The following is a 22,798-nucleotide window of genomic DNA, read 5'->3' on the forward strand; positions in this document are numbered from 1 at the left end:
GTAGTAGTGTTAACAAGGTGTTATTATCCCCTTACATATATATTAGTTTTAAATTACACACTTTATATATTTTCTTTATTTTAGTCACTTAACTTACATGACTCTCTTTTTTCTTTTAGGGGAGAAAATAATAATTTTAATAATACACTCGTTTATATAACACACAAGGTACAGAGAACACACCAACTTAAGCTTAATAGCGCTTATCGCTCTTAAGCCGATATGTAACTTATTTAATTAAACGCTTAATCTATTTGGGTCTTACACCTTTAGTCTTCATAAAATAACCCTTTTCTATGAGCTGCCTTAGGCTTATGAGATTATGCTTTACACTAGGAACAAACAACAGATCATGAATAAGAGTCTGCTTGCCATTCTTCTTCCTGATAAGAACTCTACCCTTTCCAGTAGCTGTGCTCATGCTATTATCAGCAAACTTGACACTGCTTGTTCTATTCTCATCAAGGTCCACAAACCAATCCTTGTGACTAGTCATATGAGAAGAACATCCAGAATCTAGGTACCAGGTACTATCATCATTCTTATGAGTACTAACAACTGAATTAATCACTTCAACACTGGGGATACTAGAATCTTTAACAAAACAATCTTCATCAACATTAGCAGGGACAACAAACAATACATGTTCTGAATCTGACTCATCATCTTGAGCATAATAAGCCTAATCATCACCACTTGGCTTGCTTCCTTTCTTCTTTCTTTTGCACTCATAGGAATAGTGGCCAAGCTTTTTACAAGCATAACATTGAACATCTTTCTTCTTGCTTTTTCTCTTCTTCACCTTCTCCTTGTCCTGTCCTTTCTCCTTGGATTCCCACTTTCTTTTCGAATCAGTATCTTCCTCATGACTTGATGATTGCCCAATGTCCTTTCCCTTCCAAGATTTTCCTTTGAAGGACTTGCCTTTGTCATTCCAATTCTTCTTATTGGAATTACCACGAGCATAAAAAGCTTTCTCAGTGTCTCTCTCAGTATCCCTCAGGTTCAAGCGCATTTCATGAGCCTCAAGTGACCCATGCAGTTCATCAATCTTCATAGCTTCAAGATCCTTATATTCTTCAATTGTAGTAACAATATGATCAAACTTCGATGTTAGTGATCAAAGCACTTTCTCCACAAGGGTTTGATCTGTCATTACTTCGCCATTCGTCTTCATTTGATTCGTGAAAGTCTGAAGACGCGTGAAAAACTTTGAAATCGATTCTGATTTTTCCATACGCAATGCTTCATATTGCCTCCTAAGCGTCTGCAATTTCACCTTCTTCAGCTTACCTACACCATCGTAGCTCTTGTTCAAGATATCTCGTGCCTCTTTAGAGGTCTTTGCTGCAGCAATCTTCTCAAAGTTTGTTGGATTCACACACTAATGAATGATGAATAACGCTCGAAGATCTTTCTTCTTTGCCTCATGGTGCGTCGTGCTTTACTCAGCCGTATGATTCTCTGGTAGCGAGCTATACCCAGAAGTAACCAGTTCCAATACCTCTTGAAACCCTAAGATTTCTTCCATCTGGGTGTGCCACCGATCCCAATCGTTCTTGACATCAAGAACAGATAAAGAAGCGGGGAAATTGCCATTTGCACCCGCCATGATCTTGATTGACCACCTTGTTGACTGACACAATTTCCGCCGTCATGACTCCTCAGAGCTCCACCGCAGCTTGCCGTCAATACGTGGTGGTCCAATCGCCGGAAGAACCGAGCTCTTGATACCACTGTTGGAGAATTTGTATATTCTCTTGATGAAGAAGAACCCTAATTGAATGCTTGAATTCAATGCTAGGGCTGAAACATTCAATGTGTAGAAAAAGAAAGAAGAAGAACAGTAATGATGCTAAACGGAATTAACTAACGAGAGAGAGAAAAATGATTATCATTGATTGTGCACACACTCTCACAGTGTGTGTCTTATTTAAGTCAATTACAAAATGACCAAAATGATTAATGAGTAGAATCTTTAGGGACTAACATACAATCATACACAAACTAAGAGGACTTAATTCTGAATTATTTTATTCCAACAATTTTATGGACTTATATTTGATTCTTGACTCCTTTGATCGTCAATTAACATTGACTTTTTAAGCTGGTTGATCTGGTTCTTGGAGTCCACAGATTGGGTTATTGATCAAGTATAAGTTATATCTTCACAACCGAAACTAGAACACAAAATAAAAGTGGTGTTCAATGGCTTTTTATTTTATTGACTTAACTTCTATAGTCATATTTTTTTTTATAAAATTTTATTATCAGACCTTCGTGGAAGAGAAACAAGTTTTCCTTTTTCAAGTCAAATTTTATAATTGACTGTAGTAGTAGTATTTTTTCTTAATTTTTAGTTTCTGGCATCAACGAGTTAGGCTTGGTTTCCGGATGTAGTTTTTCGCGCTGGGTCTTCTGGCACGCTTTTGTGTCCGTAGAGGCATCGGGTGTGTCTAACACTTGATCTTGTAGGATGAATCCAATGTGTATGTCTCCTTATCAGTCACAAGATTGTGTTTATAAGCGCGCTCGTGAGATGTGGACGGTTGGTTAAGAGTTAGGTCTTGTTTGAGAGGTTTCTTATGAGAAGGCCATTGAGGGGTGAGTGCAGCATCTCAAACGTACTCACCCTAATAAGTATGGGTCCCCGTGAGATTTTAGTTCTTTGTGGTTTGGGTTGTTTGCTTTTCGTCTTGTTTGTTTCAGTGTTGCTTTCTGGGCTGTTTTTAGTTGGCTTATTTTGGTTAGGTTTGAGTTTTTATGTCTTATTGTATTAGTTTTTGCTTAGAGAGATTCAAAGGAACCTCTAGGGATGTTGTACTCTTTTTCCTTCACTAGGTTTTTATCCCAATGAGTTTTTCATATGAAGGTTTTAACGAGGCACGTACCCTAGCTGTGGTCTTTTTTGGGTGGTTTTTTTTTTGGTTGGTTTCTTTTGATTTTTCATATTCATGAGACGGTTGTTCTCATGAAATGTACTATTCCAATAATATATATCTTTTGCTATCGAAAAAAAAAGAAAGTAGGTTTCGGGGGTGAGTTCATCGATCAATACACCTCCGATGCTGATAAGGTCAGGACCATGGTCGTATTTCAAGTTGATTTAGTAACTTATAAGCTGATATGGTGAACTTAGGTTCTACGACTATGCAACTGGAAATTGAGGTTTCGGCCCTTCCAACCTTATTAGATTGTTGTGTAGAGAATAAATGGTCGTGCCGAAATGTTTAACTAGGATGAAAAAATAAATTGAAGCCATATAGAATGCTCTAGGTGATCTCATATTTATATGCTTAAATTTCATGATACACTTTTTATTCATGTTTTAATTTGTTTTTATATGTTCGTTGTGTTAGATTAATACATACTCCCTCCGTTCCTAATTACTCCCTCCGTTCCAGAAAGTTTGTAGTTTAAGGTTGTGGCACAAAGACTAAGAAATCAATTATTGATAGTATAATTTGACTAGATTGCCCTTATTTAATTTTACTAGTATGTTGTGCAGCTATTAAATTATACTTAGATAGAGAAGAAGATAATTAATAGAGAAGAGTTGTGGTTGGTTAATATGAAAGGTGATAAGTGAGAGAAAATGTATTAAATGAGGGTATATGTGGAAAAAAATTAGCAAAAAATGCATTGATTTTCTAAAACAACAAACATTTTGGGATATTGAAAAATGATCAAAAACAACAAATTTTCTGGAACGGAAGGAGTATAAGACTTAGTTTTAAAATTTTAATGTTCCTAAATATAAGATATTTTACAATAATCTAGCCAAAAGTAATCTACTCTTCTATATATACCCCTCACATTAATTGTATGTTTTCAATTCCAAAGTTTAAATTACCACGTACCATTAATTAGTGAGAAAAAATGACAAAGGGTAAATATAGAAGAATGTGAGCATTTTTAAAAAATCAATACACTAATTAAATACATTTAATGTTTTCTTAATAAGCACAATTTTTGTATTAGGTTGTTTTTTTGTGTGTTGGGCTTGCTTTAGCATCCAGTTGTTTGTTCATTTCCTTTTAGATCGGGTGCTACTCCTATTGCATATTAATATATATATATATTCCATTTGCTTTCTAAAAAAAAGGTTATGTTTTTATTTTTTATTTTTTATATTTAGTTGGTTAAGCAAATAGAATAAAGATATAAAATAATTCTGGAAATGTCTGAGGAGTGTGGTGACCGCTAAGTGATAGAAAAATGTAGATAAAGAAAAAAATAATTATTTAATATACAAAATAAAGTGAACAGTTGTCCTGTTAACAACCATCATCGTCGTGTAGACCAAGTTTACACCTCCATTGCCTCTTTTTCTCATGCGACCTTCCCTTTCCTTCCTTCTCTCACACGTTTGATGGAGGCGGAAGATTAAGGGTTTTTCCCATTTTTTTAGGCTGTAGTTTCTGGATTTGGGATTTGAGGGGTGGTGGGGCTAGCCCGATTTTTCCATCCATAGCCACCACGTCTGCCGGGCTTCTTCTCTTCCCTTTTCGTTTTCCTTTGTTACGTCTCTCCCACTCCCTTTCTTTCTCTTAATGGGTTTGGGGTTTTTTCGTTGAGGTTTCTAGGTTGGAGTTTTTCGGGGTGTGAGTTTTGATTCGGGTTTCGATCTTGATTTTTTGGCTCAGTGTGGTGGTTTTTTTGGGTTTGTGTTCTTTTCTGAGCTTTCGGTTTTGTTCGTAGCTAGGGGTGAGGGTTCCGAGTTCTGCGATTTTCCCCTTCATCTCACTTGGAGTTCTTAATATCAAATCACAACATTCTGATTATGTGTTTGTTTGCATCTTTAAGGACCAAGTCAAGGTTTTAATCACATTGTTGTAAGACCAAGATTTGGTTCTGTTGTACATCTCTAGCTTTTGATGATAACAATTATATATTTGTGTATGAACAACTATGGTACTCTAACGTTTGTCTTTTATGTGTTTGACAAACATGTTCTGATTCTGATTGAAAGATGAATTCATCAGAAGTCAAAGACCAAAGGTTGACCATAAATCCGCTTCTGCACTATCTACGTTCTGATGAACGGTAGACTCTTCCTTCAAGTTCGAAAGTTGAAGCTCTGAAGATCAAGTGTTGAAGACTCTGATGACCAGAAGTTCCGAGTGAACGGTCAAAGACTTTGAAGACTTGAAGATTTTGAAGACCCAAAGATAGCTGGTTCTGAAGACCAAGTGCTTCTACTTTGAAGACCAGAAGTTTTGAAGTGAACGGTCCATATACTGAAGACTTGAAGTTCTGAAGATCCAAGCAACCTCGTGACTCTGACTAGTAGCATCACGAGTTCAAATATGAAGCGCCTCTGAAGATCAAAAGTCAAAAGCAAAAGGAAAGGGTCACTATCAAATAGTACAAGCGCAATGTACTATCCTGACCACCACCTAACGAGGATCAGCCATTGTACGATCTGGAATTTCCAGAACTACCCTCCAACGGATAGAATTTCACAACGGAAATATCACTCAAGGCTTGGAGTATATAAAGGCTGAAGAAAGGAAGAAAATGCTAAGAAACTTATTGCAATCAACTCACATTCAAGCGAATACCTTAGAAATCATTTTCTTCATTGTTCTAAATCTGTTTACACCTTGCTTGTTTAGAAGCACTCTTTGTAAACCTAAACTTTGATCATACTGCTTGTAATTCCATAAGGGACCGGTTAGGTCAGATCCTTGACAATACTAAGACTTGTGTGTCTTAGTGATTGCAAGTTCTTAGGTGTGTTAGTCACTTAGCAAGTTGTGCTAGTGCAGTTGTAACAACCTTTAATTAGTGGATTACCTTCATTCAACGAAGGAATAAATCACCTTAACGAGTGGACTAGAGGTAGCTTGAGGGTTTGTTCAAGTGAAGCAAGATAAAATCACTGTGTCATTTTCTCTTTTTATCCTTTGCACCTTTACTTTTTGATACCGAGAGATTTGCGTGAAATCTTAAAGGAAACGTTTTTATTACAAAACCCTATTCAAACCTCCCTTCTAGTGTTTTTCAAACCTTCAGTTTCTGTCTAGCTAAAAGTTTGCAAAAATCTTTAAGGAACACTTCAACTTTCGTTCTTGTGTGTTTGTGATCATTCCACCAACAAATCAAATTAATAATAGAAAACTGAGCAAATGATGTACCGAATACAAAATTTTGTAAAGAAACGAAGCCAATAATAACTTACTCTCTCCGTACATTATTTCATGCCACCGACACAACTTTTCAAGTACCCAATACATAATGTCTACAGACAATACACTGGATTAACAAAGCAAAGTGTTGAAGATTTAAATATCACACATGATCCCTTGTTGTCCATGAAGACAAATTATTGCATGTCAAATCACCATCAAGCATTTCTTGTATCTGTATCTCATTTTGTAAAATATCAAAAGCCTTTTGTCATGCATCATTATGATAAGGAATAATTACAAGCAACACATTATTGAGCAAAAATTTGAGCAGGGATTGAGAACAGAATTGCTTTCATAGTTTCAGTTATCCTTGTCTGCAAGAGAGCTTGACACCATTCAGATAAGAATGCATCTACTTTTATTTTAGCCATAGAAGAGCGACGGTTACATGAAATTATTGGTCTTTTCTTCTTTAAAGCCTGCATGCATTAAATAACATGGCTTAAGAAATTCAAATAATGTTTCTCCACTTAAACTATTACTATTTCTATTATTTAAGTCAATAATGATAGACATTAATTTGGCAAATTAAAAAGCAAAACTTTTCCTGAAAATTGCTTGCACCTTTTTTTTCTATACTTTTCAATATTATGTATTAGTTTTTATAGTTGTTGTTGCTTTTCAATTATTTTTATTTTTATTTTGAAAGGACTAAACTACACCTCTAATTTTCTAAATTATTGCTTCAAATCAAAAACCCTAAAGAAAAAATTGACAATCCTACCTGAGTAAAAATAAAATCAGCTATAGTGAATCTCTAATTTGGATAATTTGTGTGCTAATGAGTGAGATATCAATCAACTATTAATTAAATTGAATATTTTCAAAGATCTTTCGAATCTAGCTTCTAAAAGAAAATTATTAAAAAAAATACAAAGCAAGTGAAAATATAACTAAAGAAAATCTTAATGAAAAGAGTTCTCACACCTCATAAAACTTGCTTTCATCAGTAGATGATATTGTTATAACATTTTCCAAGTAGATGCCTCCACATCGATTACTCTCAAGCACGTAATCAGCTAGATCAAGAAAACTCATTGTTGTAAGTGTTGTTTTTACAGCTTCTTCACATATCTTAGTCATAATTGGAAGTTCTGTCATAGAGCCCCAATCTTCTAATACAATGGCGACATTAGTCATATACTTTTCACTCTAAATCTAGGGGAAAACAAAAAGGAAATGAAGAATTAGAAAAACAATGGTTCAATAATTTAAATGAAATAAAATAAATTGAAAATGATTTGTAGAAATTGGAATAGTGCATACATCTAAACACTCCGAGTGACAAATGAATAGAAGCAATTGACGCGATATATGTAAAAAGAGATAGATAAAGAAAAATAATCAGGTATCTGTTAGATGTCTGCACTATTTGTATGTTCAAGTATCAATATTACTTAAAAAAAATTAGCATGATTGTTCATTTGTTCCCCTATATTGGAACCAAAATCAGAAGTTAACATAAAAAATAAGAAAATAAGAGAAAGCGGTAAAATTACCTTAGGGTATATAACCATCTTTTGACCTCGAACATCCTTAAATTTATCAAACCAAAGAGATATCCATAAACCTTTGGTCTTGAGTGTGTGATTGAAGTCAATCATGCAGTCTTGCTGATGGATTATTTTCTCAATGTGTGGGACAGAAAAAGGGTGAAAATACCACCAAAAATTGCAGAAACTAAACGAAGTCAAATTTGGGGCGTTAATATCAGTCACAAGAACATCGAAACATCTTATCATTGCAAGTTTCCTCAGCTTTTGACTCACAATTTTTATCTTAAATAAATGCACACAACTGTCAAGCACCAAGGACTCCACGTTTGTGCATCCAGAAAATATGCGGCTGAAGGTAGAGCCATGTATGGTGGTATTGCACAATGTTAGTTCCTTTAAGGATTCACAAGTTTGTGAGTCTATTTCCAAACCCAAAACGAAATCTACAAGTCTGCTTCTCTTGATCTCAGACAACACAAGCTTCTTAAGACCTGGTGATTGGATCTCAACCCTCATGAGCTTTAGACAAGAACAAATCTCTAGATGTTGGAGATGACTAAGACCATACACCTTCAAGTGCTCCAAATTATCGCAATCGATCAGCCTTATTTCCCTTATCATAGGGCAACCAGTAAAAAACCAATCAATTCCACTTTGGTTGTGTAGTTTCACATTTTCTAAGCTTAGATACTGAAGGCTTGAGAGCTTCACACCCCCAAAGGGTTGTGCTAGATTCAGACCTCTTAACCTTAACACATTTAAGGACTCGACATTATAGATGTGATGAAAAATTGCATACCGATCATGATCTCCCACAACATATCTAGCATCACTTTTGATGTGGAACTCAAACTCTTTGATAGTGCCAGTCTCAGATACTAGCTTTATACATCGTTCGATCTCCTCTCTCGCACTGTCTACTAGGAGAAGATCTAAGCATAGCTTGAATTTGAACAAAGCCAAAGGTTTTCCATGGATGCTCATGCTGCTCACTTTGTGCTGCATGAAATCCTTGAACCACCCAAGAGGAATATAACTTAAAGTGTGGTCGATATTCAAGCAGGGAAGGGAAACACCAAAGGACTTCCAAGCCTTTGATAGACAACTGGTTCAAATAATATCAAGCATGGTCAATCGACCGAGGATGTTGTGGATGATTTCTTCTGGCAAGATCAAGATACAATCCATGTTGGTATTAAAATTTTTCATCATGAGAATTGGCGAATTTCAGAAATGTAATGCCTCAATTCTAATCAGATATTTGTCTTAGAGTTTCACAAGTTGTGTTTAGTTTGGATCGAAATATTTGAAGATGAAACTGCATAATCTATTCATAGAGTTGAGAAAACATTAATGATAAAACTAATAGTGAATAGGTTAAAATAATTTGAATTCATTTAATAATATTATAAAATTAATATATTAATGAAAATATTAAATATTAAAGTTATTTATCATAATCATTAATACTAACTTTGTTAAGCTTTAAAGAATAAATAATAACAAATAATTAAAAAATATATTAATATTAATAATTTATATTAATGGTTTAACAAGATTTTATCAATAAAGATACAATTAATTTTGACCATAGATATTGATTGAGTTGTTATAGGATAAAATTTCAAATTATTTAGATTTATTTCAAAACATATTAATTAAGGGAATATTAATCATTCAATCATACAGCAAAATTGACTTGACCAAATATTAATAAAAATATTAATTAAAATTAGAAATATTATGAATTAGTTATTATTACATTTTTATTATATTAATTATTAAATTTTAAAAACCATTTTCTCATATGTAAAAATATTACTATTATTAAAATTTTAATTAATAAGTAAATTTGACTTGACTAGAACATTAATCAAATATTAATTAATCATTAATATTTTTCAGGTTATTCATTATATTAATTTTTAATTGTAAATAAATTCAGTTTTACATATTTGAAAACATTTTTTATTTTTAAATTTAATTATTAATGACAAAGTCAAATAGACTTAAAAAACATTAAATTCTATATTTAATATATATATATATATATATATATTTATATGCATATATAAAGTAAAGTTGACTTTAAAATTTATTAAATTAAATATTCAATATACTAATATGTAAATATTAAAAAGAAACTTAAGAAACTTAATATACGTGTGGATAAATATAAGTAAATTTGATTAGACTTTCACATAACAAAAATTTGAGTTCGTTATTAATAAATTTTATATTAATTATTATAATATTTACTAATTCTAAATTTTTCTATTTTCAACATTAAATTATTTTTAATTGTAAAAAATTCAGTTTCTCAAACTCTAAAAAAACTATTATTATTAAAAATTTAATTATTAATGACAAAAATGGAATTGAACAAATATTTAAAATTTACTTGACCTAACATTAATAAAAATATTAATTAAATTCTTAAAATATAATATTAATTAGTTATTAATAAATGTTTTCTTTATTAATTATTAACTATTAAAAACCGATTTTCTCATCTTGAAAAATTATTACTATTTTTTGAAATTTTAATTAATAAGTATTTTTGACTTGACTAAAAAATTAATAACAATATTAACTATTTATTAATTAAATTTTATGTTATTCATTATATCAATTTTAATTGTAAATAAATTCAGTTTCTCATATTTAAAAAATATTTTTATATAATTAAATTTTAATTATTAATGGGAAATTAAAATGACCTTGAACAAATATTAAATTGTATATATAATATATAGACACGATACATAAATAATATATATATATATATAAATATAAAGTAAAGTTGACTAATTGAAAATTCATTAAATGAAATATTAAATATGCAAATATATAAATATTAAAAAGAAACATAAGAAAATAAAAACCAATATGATAATTACTAATTGATTTGACTTTCACATTAAGAAAACTTGTGAAAAAAATTACTAATTGTAAAATTTTTCAATTTCTCATTATGATTGACAACTTGAGAAAAAAATTATTAACAATAGTGATGATATATTAGTGAATTATTAATAACGTTTTAGGTATATTTCAAAAAAATTATGTTAAAAATTTTGTTCATTGTGAATTTAAAAATATTATAATTGTTAATGACCAAAAATGGAATTTAACAAATATTAAATTTATATTTAATATATAAAAATTTCTAAGAAATTGAATATATATTTAATTTGACTTGAAAATTTATTAAATGCTATATTTCATATTAATATATAAATATAAAAAAACATAAGAAAAATAAATAGTAATAGCAATATATATAAGTAAAATTGACTTGTGTAACGCTCAAATTTCTCAATCGGGGATCATACTAGTAACCTAGCAAAAACTAGGGACTAAACTCGAATTATTTGAAACATTAGCGATTTTAAAAAACACTCATCATCACCAAAGCAAGTGCACCTGAGAAGTTCCTAGGACAGTGAGATACGTCACAAGGACAACTTAAGTACTAAAGCTTTCCTTAGCTAGAATAACTCGAGTGTTCATTACCCTAGGTCAAACAAGTTCTATTTATCGCTTCACTTGATAAAACAATTTCAATTTGAAGTTTTCAAAACACTTCCTAAATTTATTAACGAATATATATAACCCCAATAGATAATATATTTGCAAAATTCAAAACAATATATCTGTTAACCAAATATTCAAAAACACTAGGTGATGAGAAGATAAAACTAGACTTGTTTTTAGCCTTCGTGTCAAAGAAGTCATAGAACTACGTCTTCACCGCCTCAAACTTTTCGGCGATCCTATGATCAATCACCACCGGTACTGTCTCCATAGCCTCCGCCATAACACGAATCACAGATTACTTGGTGATCCATCTTCCTCTTCTAATGGTGTTAAGCGCCCAAACAACAATTAACAAACAAACAAGGGGTTAACTCAACAGTTCAAATCACACAAGAGAGGTATGCTTATTAAACTCAAATTCAAATTCAAAAGATATAAGATGATAAGATAAGATATGATAAAATAACAACAAGATACATTATCAACAAATTCAATCAAAAAACAAACAGATATAATATTATCATCAAAATAAACAAGATATCAAACAACACCAAGGTTAGTATTCGAAGGTCCTACTGCATGCATCTACAAAAACGAATCGATCAAATATATCTATCAAGACTAGACAATCACGTGTGACAAACACCACCACATCGCCACTTCAATAATTCAAAACACCTCCGCAGGATGGACAATCTCATGGGACAAATAACCATCACATTTGAGATGTAATGAAATAACACAAGAAAGAGGAGTTTTAGAATTGTGTTGTTCTAAAACTTGGTTTGTCGAAAGATAATTGTTTTTCAAAACCTTTTCGCAATCGTTTAGTGTAGCGGATAATTAAACAAAAGAGTAAACAATAGAGACACAATATTTTTATACCGGTTCACCCCCTCTAAACGATAGGGCTACGTCCAATCCTTGACTTTACTAAGATTTCACTATCCAACAAGTATCAATGACTTCTCCTTTGCAAGTATTCTCAATAACTTCTCCTTTACAAGTATTCCTAAGGACTTCTCCTTTACAAGTATTATCAAGGACTTTTCATAACCCAAGTATTATCAAGGACTTCTCCTACAATAATTTTCAAGATCGTTTGCTTCTACAAAGTTCTCTTCTCAAGTGTGATAGTAGAAAAGTTCTAAGCTCAGGAACTCCAAAGTATTGAAATGGATTTGACTCAAAAGTATACTTTCAGCCCTAGATCTAAAGAGAGTAAGATGAACAAGATTTGACTTAGGATTTGATCTTTCTAGTTCAGCAGACGAAGTGAAAGAAGATATTTCCTTTAAGGCTTGATGAAGATTTTAAGATTTTACTCGCAGCTACTGTATTCAACGTTTTCTTTTCACTTACAATTCTTGTTTTTCTTCTGAAAATCTTCAAGCTCTCATTTTATATCAAGAGCTTGCGTGGGTGGTGATAGCCGTTGGAGTGTGTAGATCACACCATATTCTTGCGGTTGGATCAAACGTTCCTTTTGCCAGGTGCATTAAATGCATGCCACTGTTTGACGAAGACTTTTTGCCATAAAGATGTATCTTGTCAGCTAGTTGGTGGCACTTGAACTTTGTTCCTTTCTTCTTAAGAGAGAATATGGAAACTTGATTGTGACAACGTTGTACTTGTTTCTTCGGTCAACGTGCTTTGTAGAGAATCACATAATGTTTGCACTTGACTTCCTCTCCAAGCTTGTCAGAGATATTTTCCAAATTAAAGATGACACTCATTCTTTAGACAATGTCCTTTGTTGGTCAGATGAGGCTAGATAACAGAAGCACCCAGTCAGTAGATTATGCTCTTGTGCAGATTGTCTTGTAGAATTAACTTTCAGTTTTAACAGACGATAGAGGGTATAGACAATAAGTGATATTTCCTGAAATACAAGTCATAAAATTTCTTTAACTATTACATTTATACCCTTAAAATTGTTATCATTCAAAATATAATAAATGATATGAATATGCGTTTGAACTTAACAACATTGTCACTTAAAGTTTCAATTCCTACATGCTCAAGTTAGTCACCCAACAAATTTTTTGACTCATGGCCACATCTCTTACAAGTTTCAAGTCAAGAATCATGTTATGAGAAACCCAACATATTTGAATTTTCTAGCAAGCATATAACTTATGTATCATGCTTAAATCATGACCTATACAACATCAACCTCAAGAATAACCTCATAGGAAAATCAGCCAACAAAGTTTAAGGCAAAACAAGTCATATTCATAATTCTATGACAATACAAATATGCTATAAACATAGAAAAATCAGGAAAAAGAAAAGTGATCAAAACATGTCAAAACATCATCCAAACAACACCAAACTAAAACACCTTCATCTTAAACACATGCAAAAGATAGATAGGCGGATAAGACTCGAATTGTATTTTTTGTTTTCTTAGTATGAATTATGTTTGTATTGTAAAATCAAGTTTTGATCTAGTAGTACAACTCTATGTTTTGATGATTACAAGTTAACCTTTTGATATGAACAATTATGGTACTCTAACGTGTTTTTTTGAGTGTGCTATTTACAGGCTCTGACCTCTATTTTATCTCACACAAATCAGAAGCACTATGCCTAAAAAGTGACCCAAGCAACGCTTTCGCATTCTCCATGTTCAGTCTGAACAGTGGAAAAGCTTCAGAAGATCTGAAGTAAATCAAGCTCTGATAAGGACTCAGCTCACTTGAAGCTCTGATGATCCAGACGTTCTGACAACCTAGAGACTCTGAAGGTTCAGAAGTTCTGATGGTGTAGAAGACTCTGAACATCCAGAAGCTGAAGAGTGAAGACTCTGAAGTCCAGAAGCAACTGGCTCTGAAGACTATGTACTGATCCTCTGAAGTGAAGATCAGAAGGTACAACGGTCAGAGGATCCAAGCTTCCCTCTGACTCTGATCAATCAGCTTCACAAGTTCCAACACGAAGCGCTCCTCTGATCAGAAGTCTACGAGGTTAAGGTCAAGTCACTATCCAAAGTACAAAAGCAAAGTGTACTATCCTGACGACCTACCTAACATCCTCAGCCACAGCAGAAGCTGGAATTTCCAGAACTGCCCTCCAACGGTAGCATTTCCATGCAACGTTCAACCCTAATTCTTGGAGTATAAATAGAGGCTGAAAATTGAAAGAAGCGGCTAGAAGCACTTACACACGCGCAAGAAATATTCAAATCCTTCTAAGCTTTCTTTCATCTTGAATTTCATTGTGTTTACTATAAGCTTTTTAAAAGCACTTTCTTTGTAAACAAGAACTTCATATACAGTTGTATAGTTTGCCTTTAGGAGATCAAGGTTGATCGGATCCTAGAGAAGACTAAGAGAGTAAATCTTAGTGTGATCTAAGTCAGTGTATTGTTAGTCACTTGTAGGTTTCAAGTGCAGTTGTAACACATACCTGATTAGTGGATTGCCTTCATTCTAAGAAGGAAGAAATCACCTTAACGGGTGGACTGGATTAGCTTGAGGGATTTATCAAGTGAACCAGGATAAAATCCTTGTGTGCTTTTCTATCTCTTATCTTAAGCACTTCTTGAGTCACGAAAAGATTTGATAAAAATCTTAAGGTGAAAGTTTTTATTTGAAAACGTTATTCAAACCCCCCATTTCTACCGTTTTTCATACCTTCATGTATGTGAATTTAGTCCTCTTTGTTTTTTTAGCTAATTATGTGCTTCAAGTTTTAAAATAAAAAAATGTTGGTTGGCTGCATTAAAAAGTCATTTTAGTGTCAAAAATTAGCATGGGTGTTAGTATCCGATAAACTGGTGCAATGCATGGCTCACTTAACTCAAGTGTTGGTTCACCATCAATTAGTGTCTGTCACAACCAACACTAATATCATTGGCCCACATAGCCTCCATTCGTTGTTCATTAACGGCGATTCAATACAATCCCCAATTCCACCGGCCAACCTAGCATTGGTCTAGACCGAAGCTAATCTAAAGTAGATACGACCCATTTCTCAGACCCAAAGGTTAGTGCCTGATCGTCCTTATAAGTATCATACTCTCCCCCTTAATCCCCCACATTATCACACCCTCCTAAGTTCTAGTCTTGCAACTTTGTCTATGATCTCACTAATATGTCCTCTTCATGGTATCGTATCTCTAGCATCGGTTGTTGCCTCCCTTAATTAGAATTTACGTAGGGCTAAAACGAAACCTGGTTGTGCCACCATGCACGGTCGTGCTAACTTAAAAACAAATGGTTGTGCTTACTTTTCATGCTCGACTCAAACTCGAGAACCAATATCAGGGACAACAAAGGAATATACCTTGGATAAGTTACCCTATGATTCTATGAAGTTATGCTTAGCCACCCATCAGACCTAGTACTTCAAGGTCCTAAAACCTCTATCTACCTAGTTATAAAAATTTAGAGGGGACGAGTTAAATGTAATATGACGATCGAAGACCTTTCCAACAACCTATAGAGGTTGAATCTGCAAAGTTCAAATTAAAAATATTATCCAAAGGATCCTCATATGAGGAAAGGTCGCTCATATTTTTCTAAAAATCTTCAACCTCTATCTAAATTTCTTAAGATTGATTGTAATGAATCAAGTTTGGATGATAAACTATCAATAGTTTGAAGAGGAGAGTGGAAAATCTCTAAAGATTGTTCGAAATCTTTATGATGATCAGGCCCTGAAGATGGAGGCCAATGAAGGATCTCCACCGAAATATTCCTATCACTAACTCACTGTCTCAACTCTCCATTAATTTTGATGCACTGACGTCAACCAATCAAATTTCAAAGATTTGTCATGTCATTTAATTTAACTAAATAAAAAATCCATCTTTCCCACATTTAAGAAATCTGATTGGTTGACAGTGTAAAGTTTTTTTAATCGTCAGTGCATCAAACTTTTTTTCATAAGGAAAAAAGTTTAATTTTGATGCACTAACAGTGTAAATTTTTTTTACACTGTCAACTAATCAGATTTCAAAATTTTGCCATTATGACACATGACCACTTGGACTTGAAGTAAGGAAATTCCGAAAATGGGGCTTTACTTCTAAATATGTTAAGAGAAAGAAGGATTTGAATATTGTGTGGGAGATGACTGAATGTGAATAACCATATTAATGAAAATGATTTGGGGAAAAAGGTAATGTTTAGAACATTTTCATCATTCTTTTGACATAAATATAGAGAGGTATTGTAACACCCCGATTTCCGGGTGTCACTTTAGTAACCAAAAATAAACTTTACGCGGAAAACAGGTAATTTTTTTTCGATTGATTCCTTTTAAATAAAGCAATAGAAAATAAAGACATAACCCAACCACTAAACTAACCAATGTACATCGAATATAGACATGTACAGCCTCAGCTGCACTTCCACGTCACGCGCACTCGCAGTGACTCCAAAGTAGTGTGCCCGTAGGCAAATATTTACAGATCCAGAAGTGTGAGTAAGAAAGTTTATAATTACAACCCACTAGGAGAAAGTCGGCCTCAAAATGGCCTAAGCAAAGACCCCTATGGTTCGATTGACTCACTGTGATCCCTCAATAAGAGAACCACATAAAAGTCATACGTCGGGAACCTACCCTGTCCCAAAAGCAAAACGAATCAGAGCTCTACACAAATTATGACGCCTGCCTAAACCTACCCTTCCAGTACCGAGTCCACAGCGAACTGAAGTCGGCAAGTTGAAGCTCAGCTCCATGCGTCGTAGAACTCTCTCCGTCAGACGTCCACGCTCGTCAGTACGGTCTTCCAACTCAAACCTGATCCCCCCCGAGGGAGAGACCATCGAAACCCAATCCACCGTCGACATCTGGCAGCAGGCCGACCGCCCAAACACAAACATGAAACCAAAGCCAAGGCTCTAGGGTCAACTCACGGAATAAAGTAGATATACACTCAACATGTGATATGGGGCATAGATATATATGTTGTTATATAAACATATAGATAATCCTAGCATGTTATGGCTCTAACAATGCTTCAATAAATCAAACAGCACACAATCCCAGTCAGAATGAATGTATGCGCGAAATGCAATCAATATGATCCGGATTGTGACGCGTTCCCGTTCGCCACAAGTGAAGCATTCCCGTTCTTCACTATGGATGAACCATTCCCGTTATTCATCCTTGGTGAACCATTCCCGTTATTCACCGTATGATGAACCATTCCCGTTATTCATCATTAATGCATTGGTGAACCATTCCCGTTATTCACCAAAAGATGCACAGGTGAACCATTCCCGTTATTCACCCGATTGATGCAATATGGTTAGCCAAACATCGAATCGCCCTCACAACACAAGTGTTTAGCTCAAACCCAATATCAAAACAAACCCAAGAGTTAGTGTCGGTCAATACAACACAACTCCAATAACAAAACCCAAAATCAAAGCCAGAGTCAGTGTCGGTCAATACAACACAACTCGAACAACAAAATCCAAGAGTTAGTGTCGGTCAATACAACACAACTTGAATAACAAGAGTACTAGAGTACTCGGTGACTTTCAATCATCACCGTAGCTCACCTCAGTGGCTTTCCCCAATTCCAAAACCCACAACAAAAGTCGACTATTCCCCGTCTTTCGCAATTATTTTCCCCCCTTCGTTCTCCTATGCTTATTCGTCAATAAAAATGTTTCGATTCGAATTAGTCAAATTATGAGTTTATTTCTCAAAGTCTAAGTCTCCCAAAGTCTCTAATTTTCGAAATTCCAATCATTCTAATTTTCCAATAACCCCCCAAAAGAAGTTTCCCGGGGAAAGTCTAAGTTTATAAACGTTGGCTAAGTCTCAACCCTTGAGTTTGGACTTGCCTAGGGTTGTTCATCCAACCCGAAATATCAAATAACACCAGATCAATGAATCCCCACTCCGAAGTCGCGTCAAAACGCACAATCCAATAACATCTCAACATCATAAGTTATGGAAAACATCATAACATCAGTTCATCAACATAATCAACATCAAAGTAAAGCATAAGTCGAATTTATCGACGCCTATCATGCAGTCATAACTAATAGTAAGTTGCCCTAACCTCGAGCTGTTCCAGTCTCGTGATCAAAGGTTCCTTCACTCAAATGCTCTGAAACTCCCAAAGTTCCTCCAACTGAACCTCGGAGAAAAACAAAGCAGAATCCAAACAAAATCGATTAGTTCGATCACAATACAACTCATAAACGATAGACAAAGCATTAAAGCTTCAGAATACAACAATCGGATACGAAAAGACAAGTTTTCGAAAACGAAACCCCCCCCCCATCACTACAAGCTCTCAGCCAAAAAGGAAAAAGAGCTCCGGCTCTTTTTCTTCGATCAAATCTGTTTTCAAGGTAGTTTTAGGGCACAACTAAGGCAAAGAAGCTGTCGGAAAAATTTTCGGACGATCGGATCAAAATATGGCTGTTCAGGGGCGTTTTGGTCCAAAATAAAAGCTCAAAACCTCAAAGTTATCAGTTCGGAAAACAAATTTGACAGCAATGATCCTAACGACATCCGTGACAACAAATCCTAAAGGCACGAAGTTAGATTACGACTTTTCGACAATAAAGTTTCGAAATGTTCGATAAAAGAGTTTTGAATTAGTTTTTCAGATCCTGGACAACTCGATCACAATCGGCTAATACTGACGGAGGTTTTAGGCTCTTGGGCACGTAGGGAAGATAACCCAACAGAGAAATCAGGAAAAACGGACAGTTTTACAAAAAGCTCAAAACTTTGAGCACAGAAACGACTAAAGAAACGCAGTAGAAACAGTAATCAGAGGTAAGAATCAAGCTAGTTACCTCGATACCTTGAAGTAGGAACGAACTGCGCGAAGATCGGTCGAGTTTCGGCGAAAATCTCCTCTCCCTCTCCTCTCCTCAATCTGCGGCCTCCTTGGGAAGAAAATGGGAGATATTTTGATTTTTGACTATTTATAAGCAGGTGAAATCGCGGGAAAATGAAAATTTCGCGATTCCGATTTTTGCAGCACGTTCACCGATGAATTCTAAGAGAGATTCTGGCGACAGAATTCCAGAACTCCAAACAAATCTCAGACATTTGGGAAAAACGATATCTAAAATCCCAAAAGCGGTGTAAGTTAATCTGTCCCGAAAAACTACTTTTTGCTGTGATGGTCAGACGACAAAACTTCCTTCTGAAGAAAGATTGGAAATGTCGAAACAAATCTGGCAATTCGGACGGAAACTTCGTTAGAAGTCCCGAATAGAAAAAGTCTTCATCCAGCGCTTGAATTTAGGGTTTCGAAGCAAAGAAATTAGCGTCGTCGGACTTCCGAAAAGTGAATACTATCGTGCGTACAGTCCAGGGTTCCGAAATGAAACGCTGGTCGAAGGAAAAATAAAGAGAACCTTTAAATTTTCCACGGATTTGAAATCTTACTTAATACGTTGCTCTAAAAGCGAAATTAGCCTATTCTGGACACGCTCGCCCTAAGGCAGGTGTGCAGACGACTCGCACTAACTCCTACGACAACTACGCAACATTCCTCAAGCAATTCCTGAACTTTCTTCTTCATTAATCTTCCTCAAACATCAAACTCCCGTCACGCTTACACTGATTCTACGCGTGAGTCGGAAATTAACTTGCTCTGTAAATCCAGGTCTTACAGGTATGATAATTAAGCAAATTAAACAAGATATTAAAGAGATGAGATATTGAAAGAAAGAAAAAAGGACTATATTAAAGGCAACATCTTCATGACTACATTGTGATTGTGAGGTGTTTTGGCAGATGTTGGAATTGTGAGCTGATGAGGAGGTGATTTATTTTGTGCTGATCTGGTTTATTATATTTGCGATGTCTGGGTAGCTAATTTGCAGGAGTGTCTTTTTGCTGCTGATGAGGTAACGTGGGATGGAGATTCTTTTGGGCTTGACCCAATGAGATGGCTCTTAGTACTTTCGGCTTTGACATTTGGTCTTGGAGATAATCACGTATGGAAGAATGTGTTACTTATTGGCTTTTTGGGAATCTATTTTTCTGGTTATGTCTAAAATGTAATGGTGTGGTTTGGCAAAGTGGCATGTTTTAAGCTACTTATGGTTTTGGTATGTTTTGTTTGTAATTTACTTAGAGTATGGTGTACTCTTTTTCCTTCAATCACTAAGTTTTTATCCCATTTGAATTTTTCCTAGTAAAGTCTTAATGAAGCTCATACTCTAGTAGGAGGAGATTTGGTTAGATTTGTATCTTTATCTTCTTGAACGTGTTGTTCTCATGAATCTATTTCAATAAAATATTTTTTTTAATAAATATCACGTCACAATTGTTAGAACATGATTTTTTTAATCATAATGGTTCAACTTTGAAAATTCAGAGACATACAAAACTTAAATCCGACCAAAAACATCTCGATCATAGTAAAAATTGCAACAAGCACTTTATCTCAGCTTGAATAAAGAAAAATCAAAGCATTATTTTTGTATTATATTCTTCTCCGAATGTATTTCATTTATTAATGTGAGCATGATTTGTTGTTTAACTTGACATTGTCTTTTCATCTTTTTCATCTTGACATTTTATATACATTATATGCCAAGTTAGGAGCTCTCGTTTTGGTCGGTCCAAAGGACTATATTTATCCTACAGTTATCATGGTTTGCCCAAATGACTACCCGACTAATGTTCGTCAAGTTGGTCGGCCTAGACTACGAAACACTAAACTTCCATTTTTTGACCTAACTAGCTACACATAAAGCTCAATTGTTAGAATTATGGTTAATTCAACTTAAGTAATTAAGGTTGGAGCCTTAATGCTACCTAAATTATATTCTAAAAAAAGATAAAAAGCCTACATTGTTGATGGAACAAACCTCTATAAATAGGTTTGATTAGACTGTAAGTTGTTCAAATAATTCATTTTTCTCTCTCTTTATTACTCTTTTAGATTTTGAGATTTACTTTCTAAGTTCAAGCTGACTTGATCCTGAAGTATTTTTGCAGGTACATTTTCACCCAGTATATTCATTGCATCTTGGCCTCTTGGGCTCTACTTAATGCCACCACCCACGTTCAAGAGACCACCTCACTCAAATTCTGAAAGAATAATAATGTTTTTTTTTAAATGTTCATATGATATATGTATTTGAAACAAATATTTTAAGAGTAAAATTACCTATATATATGGCAACAAAAATTAAGAGTATATTTTTTTTTACCAAAGGAAAATAGAAAATTACTTATATATACACAGATCTCAGATGTAATTGGTACACAGATATTTGTTAGTCATTACTCATTATCATAGACTGTGTTCCTGTTTCATACAAAACGTAAAGGAATATTTATAATAGTACTCAGAGGGAATATGTAACAAAAGGGTCCATAGCTCAGTGGTAGAGCATTTGACTGCAGATCAAGAGGTCACCGGTTCGAACCCGGTTGGGCCCTCTTTTATTTGTTTTTTCCCGAATTATTCCTTTCCTTTTTATCACGTGGCTCTCGTTGCAGGGGGTTCACAATTTAAATGGAATCGAACGTTTATGGTCCTAATTTTTATTGTATACTCCAAGTATTTAAATAATAAAAAAACGATGAGATTGTTTTTACTTTTTAGAATAAAATTACATATGACTTATTCAATTAATATGTTTTTTTAAATTAATCAATTTATTAATTTTCATATTTTTTATCCTTTTTTAAAAGTATATCAAACAAACTAATTTTAACCGAGTCGAAGAATGTGATAAATAATAAAAGGTTATTAAATATAAAATATTAAATTTTTTTGAAAGTAATGTAAAATATTATTAAACTTGCTTCGTAACTTTTCTAAATTCGACCAGCAAAATAATTTTTATAACTTAAAGAAAACTTAGTCTGTTTTTTCTGAGTTTAATTATTTTTTTAACATCGGAAATGAAAAAAACAACGAAAAGGACTACAAGGCTAACACTTCCCTAGCCAAGATGGGAGTAATTTGCTGAGGCAGAGCCAACTTTACGATTAAGCTACATGTCAAACTAAGAAAGACCAAGATTCCATCATTCTAACCAACTCACTTAACCACCATAGATAGGTTGTTAGAACCATGGTCAAGTTGTTTGAACCAAGGTTGAATCGCTATGCCACGTGGCTATTTGTTGTATCATGTAGGGAAGAGGTTAACTCCTAACAACTAAAATGACGTGGACAAGCATGTATAAAAGGTTTGCTCTCACGGTAGGTGAAACTAGATTATTTATTTACTCTCATATTACTCATCCTTAACCACCATGTATGACTTTTGTAGATACATCCACTGTCGCACAACCTTAGCACCACCACTCATTCGTTCGACCACCTTGCTTCTTACAAGATTTTGAACATAAGAAAGATCAATTGGCGCCATATTTGAAAAATGTTAAAGATGTTACCATTATCGTGATGTATACTCGTCATCAAAGCACATAATGATGTCACCAACCTCCTCGATAAAGAATTGTTCATGAAACAATGGGAAATCCTTCTCGGTAGGAAGAAGAAATTGGAGAAAACATTCAAAATCAAGAGAACTTGATTAGGTATTTGGAAAAATGTATGGAGGATTCAGAGAAATTTATTCGTGCTTCAAACATAAACAAAGACGAAGCG

General features: G+C 34.1%; 1 protein-coding gene and 1 non-coding gene across 2 annotated transcripts; one reads left to right on the forward strand and one right to left on the reverse strand.

Annotated features, from left to right (window-relative positions):
- Window positions 1-250: 250 nt before the first annotated feature.
- LOC130719274 (uncharacterized) lies at window positions 251-1,612 on the reverse strand. Its single transcript, XM_057569904.1, has 4 exons — window positions 1,505-1,612; window positions 1,294-1,357; window positions 694-1,077; window positions 251-594 (listed from the first exon to the last, which is right to left on the reverse strand). The coding sequence occupies exons 1-4, from the start codon at window positions 1,610-1,612 to the stop codon at window positions 251-253; spliced, it is 900 nt and encodes a 299-aa protein (XP_057425887.1).
- A 19,932-nt stretch (window positions 1,613-21,544) lies between these two features.
- TRNAC-GCA (transfer RNA cysteine (anticodon GCA)) lies at window positions 21,545-21,616 on the forward strand. The gene has a single exon. It is a non-coding gene; the product is annotated as a tRNA-Cys (tRNA).
- The last annotated feature ends 1,182 nt before the right edge of the window (window positions 21,617-22,798 follow it).

This window comes from Lotus japonicus, chromosome 5, assembly GCF_012489685.1.
Source record: "Lotus japonicus ecotype B-129 chromosome 5, LjGifu_v1.2".
Classification (NCBI taxonomy): domain Eukaryota; kingdom Viridiplantae; phylum Streptophyta; class Magnoliopsida; order Fabales; family Fabaceae; genus Lotus; species Lotus japonicus.

Coding starts and splice junctions, on each gene's coding strand:
- LOC130719274 (XM_057569904.1), bottom strand. CDS start 1,612: ATGGCGGGTGCAAATGGCAATTTCCCCGCTTCTTTATCTGTTCTTGAT. Junction 1,358..1,504: donor AAATCTTAGGGTTTCAAGAG/GTATTGGAACTG, acceptor AACTTTGAGAAG/ATTGCTGCAGCAAAGACCTC. Junction 1,078..1,293: donor CAAGAGCTACGATGGTGTAG/GTAAGCTGAAGA, acceptor CTACAATTGAAG/AATATAAGGATCTTGAAGCT.